The sequence below is a fragment of the Acanthisitta chloris genome, unplaced genomic scaffold (genome assembly GCF_000695815.1).
Source record: "Acanthisitta chloris isolate BGI_N310 unplaced genomic scaffold, ASM69581v1 scaffold38698, whole genome shotgun sequence".
Lineage (NCBI taxonomy): Eukaryota > Metazoa > Chordata > Aves > Passeriformes > Acanthisittidae > Acanthisitta > Acanthisitta chloris.
The window spans coordinates 1,355-4,796 of NW_008686046.1; the positions used below are offsets into that span (position 1 = coordinate 1,355).

The 3,442-nt window shown below is 61.6% G+C and overlaps 1 protein-coding gene across 1 annotated transcript in view; it reads right to left on the minus strand.

Annotated features, from left to right (window-relative positions):
- TMEM214 (transmembrane protein 214) overlaps positions 1–2,557 on the minus strand; it is a gene marked incomplete at both ends in the record, with an annotated part of 3,893 nt that extends 1,336 nt beyond the window's left edge. The window contains 5 exons of the mRNA XM_009079965.1: positions 98–179; positions 817–922; positions 1,306–1,388; positions 1,766–1,900; positions 2,407–2,557. Coding sequence (XP_009078213.1) covers positions 98–179; positions 817–922; positions 1,306–1,388; positions 1,766–1,900; positions 2,407–2,557 — 557 coding nt within the window. The remainder of the gene's footprint in view (positions 1–97; positions 180–816; positions 923–1,305; positions 1,389–1,765; positions 1,901–2,406) is intronic.
- Positions 2,558–3,442: the final 885 nt, after the last annotated feature.

Sequence of the window (3,442 nt, forward strand, 5' to 3'; positions counted from 1 at the left end):
TGATGAGCTAAGCCGTATAGCATACACAAGCGTACGTGAAACGCGGGGCGGCGAGGGCAGTGCCAGCCCTGCGGCCCGTGCGACGGGGGCCACTCACAGCAGCAGCTGGTCCAGGTAGGAGACGGCGTACGGGGACAGGGACTTGATGCCGAGCACCGGGAGCATGACGCCGAGCCACACTGCGGGGAGAGGCACCAGGTCCCGCCAGGGCAGTGCCCATCACATCCTGTCACATCCCATCCCATCTCGTCCATCCTGTCCCATCCATCCCGTTCCATCCTGTCCCAGGACAGCCACCCCAACACCCCCTGGGCAGGCACAGCCCTCAGGAAGGGCTCCAGGACAGCTGTGCTGCAGGGCACAGCTGAGCCGTGCACTCCCTGTCCTGATAGGCAGGATGGGTCCTCCTGGGATCCAGACACTTCCCCATCCCAAATGCTCCCCCCTGGGATCCAGCCACTTCCCCATCCCAGCTGTTCCTCCTGGGATTCAGTCACATCCCTGTCCTGGCTGTCCCTCCTGGCATCCAGCCACTTCCCCGTCCCAGCTGTTCCTCCTGGGATTCAGTCACTTCCCTGTCCCTGCTCTTCCTCCTGGGATCCAGTCACTTCCCCATCCTGGCTGTTCCCCCTGGGATCCAGCCACTTCCCCATCCCTGCTCTTCCTCCTGGGATCCAGTCACTTCCCCATACCCGCTCACGGGTCACTTCCCCATCCCTGCTCAGGGAAGCTGCTCTCCAGCTCTCCAGGGTCATTCCCAACCCTTTCCCACCCCTGGACGCAGCGGCAGTGCCAGGAGGGTCTCCCAGCCCTCACCTTTCAGACCCTCGTGGAGGTCGGTGAATCCAGCCTGGCCCAGCGCCCACAGCACGGTCAGGCACTTGGCCGGTCGGTTCTGGTGCGAGCGCAGCACCTCCAGGTACTGCAGGGGGATGGCACATGTCAGCTGGGAAGAGCCACAGCCTCCGAGCCCAGAGCCACGGGGCAGGCAGTGCCTGGACCCATGGAGCAGCCCCTGGAGCAGGGCAGAGCCCCTGGAAGGGACCCTCAGCACCAGGAGAGGCCAGGAGCTGTGCCAGTGGGGCAGGGGGAGCCCCAAACCCCAGCCCTGGGGGTGCAGCACTGCTGGGGAGGCAGGCAGGACCCACTGGGGACACTGGTCCCTCTGTGTGGGGAGCACAAGGCTTTGTGCACAGGTGACTCTGACTGCTCCCAAAGGATTGGAAAGGAATGGGACAGGATGTTCATGCTCGGGTTGCTCTGGGGGATCCCCAGCACCCCCAAAGCCAGGCCACCCCAGCTCACCTTGCCCAGGTTGGTGGTGGCGATCCGGGGTCTGTCCAGGAGCAGTGCCTGGATGCAGATCCTGTACCCGTGCAGTGACTCCCCTGGAAGGAGAAGGGGAAGATCTGCTCAGCCATGGCTGCCTTGGTGTCTCCCTCACAGTCTCCAGCCCAGGCACTTCCCAGGGCTCATTCCACACACTCCCTGCTCCAGGCACACCTCAACACAACTCCCAAGGCAAAGGCCCCACCTGAGCCATTCCCTAATGACTGTTCCCTGCTATTCCCATTGTTCTGAGCACCAACGAGCCCCGGGGACAGGAACAGCCCCACACCACACACCAGTGGGCAGATGTGTGTCCCCTACCCTTCCCCATGGAGAAATTCCCAAGAGCCCCCAGAGGAGGAGCAGCAGCTCCCGCGGGTCAGCACAGGGAGCCTGGGGCATGCAGGGGTCCCAGCCCCGTGCCCACCACACTGACCTGGGGTCTTGTCCAGCTCCTGCAGCATGGTGTAGATGCAGTGATCAAAGAAGAGCTCCAGCACTCCTGAGGCCCTTCCCAGCAGAGTCCGGATGATGCTCCTCAGCTCCTTGCTCACCAGGCAGTATGGATAGTCTGGAGCACAGGAGGGGAGAGGTTAGTGAGATCCCATTGCGGAGTTCCAGCTGGAGGAGGAGCTGCTCTGACACAAGGAGGGTACAGGGAGTGCCTCCTCCCCTGTGACTGCGAGAAACAACTAATCCAGCCCTAAGGAATGGCTTCCCATTACATGAGAGGATGGACACGGGTCTGGAAGACATTTCACTCCCTTCCCCCTCGCCACAGGCACTCAACACCAGTGGGGACCACCACAACATGCAGGAGAGGGAAATCCATCCCCAGTATCCCTCTGCCAGACACCTGTGAGCTGATTCCCAAACTCCAGAGCAGCAGGCAGAGCTCACAGATCCCGGTGGAAAAGGGGTGAGCTGGGGAGCCTCTCATTTGCCACCGGTACAGGCAGTTTCAGTGTGCTTGTGGCCAAGGGAAGGCAGTTGTGGGGACGCCCCAGGAACAGGCAAAGCCTCTCTGAGCTACAGACCACGACCTCAGCCCTTCCCAGTGGGCACTGGGATACAGACCATGGGCGTGCTGGCTCAGCGTGGGGTCACTCCTGGGTGCCTGCAGCTTGTAGTTGAGGTACCCAGCCAGGTCCTTCACCCACACTGAGGGATTGTCTGGGAACACACTCTGGCTCTTCTCCAGCTCCTTCTGCAGATCCGCCAGGTCCAGCTGGAAGGAACAGCAGGACAAAGTCAACCCATGCTGAATGAAATTGGGCAAAAAGCAAGGAAAGCAGAGAGCTAACTCTGGGTCCTGAGGGGCTGTGGGCACGGAGGGAAACACACCTTCCTCCATCCCCAGGACACTGCCCTTCCCACCTGGAGAGCCCCGGGCTGGTGGCTCTGTGCCAGCACCAGGGAGCCCCGAGGCACACACTGGCACTGCCCAGGGCTCGCTCACGCCTGCAGCTCATGAGATCAGCCTGGTGTGACCCCAGCTGTGGCTGGTCTGTGTGGGCACCGCCAGGAACTCCAGACCTGGAGTCCTCCAGGGAGGAAACACGCAGACACACCTGATGGACAGCCTGGCAGTGCCCAGCCTGCAACACAGGGAGGAACCATCCACGAGCACCCACACCCTCCTGACAGCCAACCCAGCACTGCCAGAATCAGAATGCAGCAGCAGCTCCTGTGCCCTCATCCCTCCGTCCCCTACCCAGACACACTCATTCCCTGATCTTACACCTGGATTATCCACAGGCTCGTGGGGCAGCTCAGGGCACACGACAGGGCTCAGACTCCCTGTGAGGTTTCCCAGAGCCTGGTGCTCCCTGTAAGCAGAATTCCACTACCATGTGTTGGCAATGCTGAGCTGGGTGTGTGTTTGCCTTTGAGGGGGAATTGCTTTGAGGAGGAACTTGACCCAAAACAGCTGCTGCCACGGCAGGAAACAGAACCCAGTCGGGGCCTCGTGGGGTCTGTCACTACTGGGCACAGGGACAGCTCCAGCCCCACCACCCTCCCTTGGGAACACGGGAATCACAGCAGGGAATCAGATGGTCCTGCTCTGACTGTCACCACGGGCAAAAGCTGAATGTGGAGAACCACCGGGGAG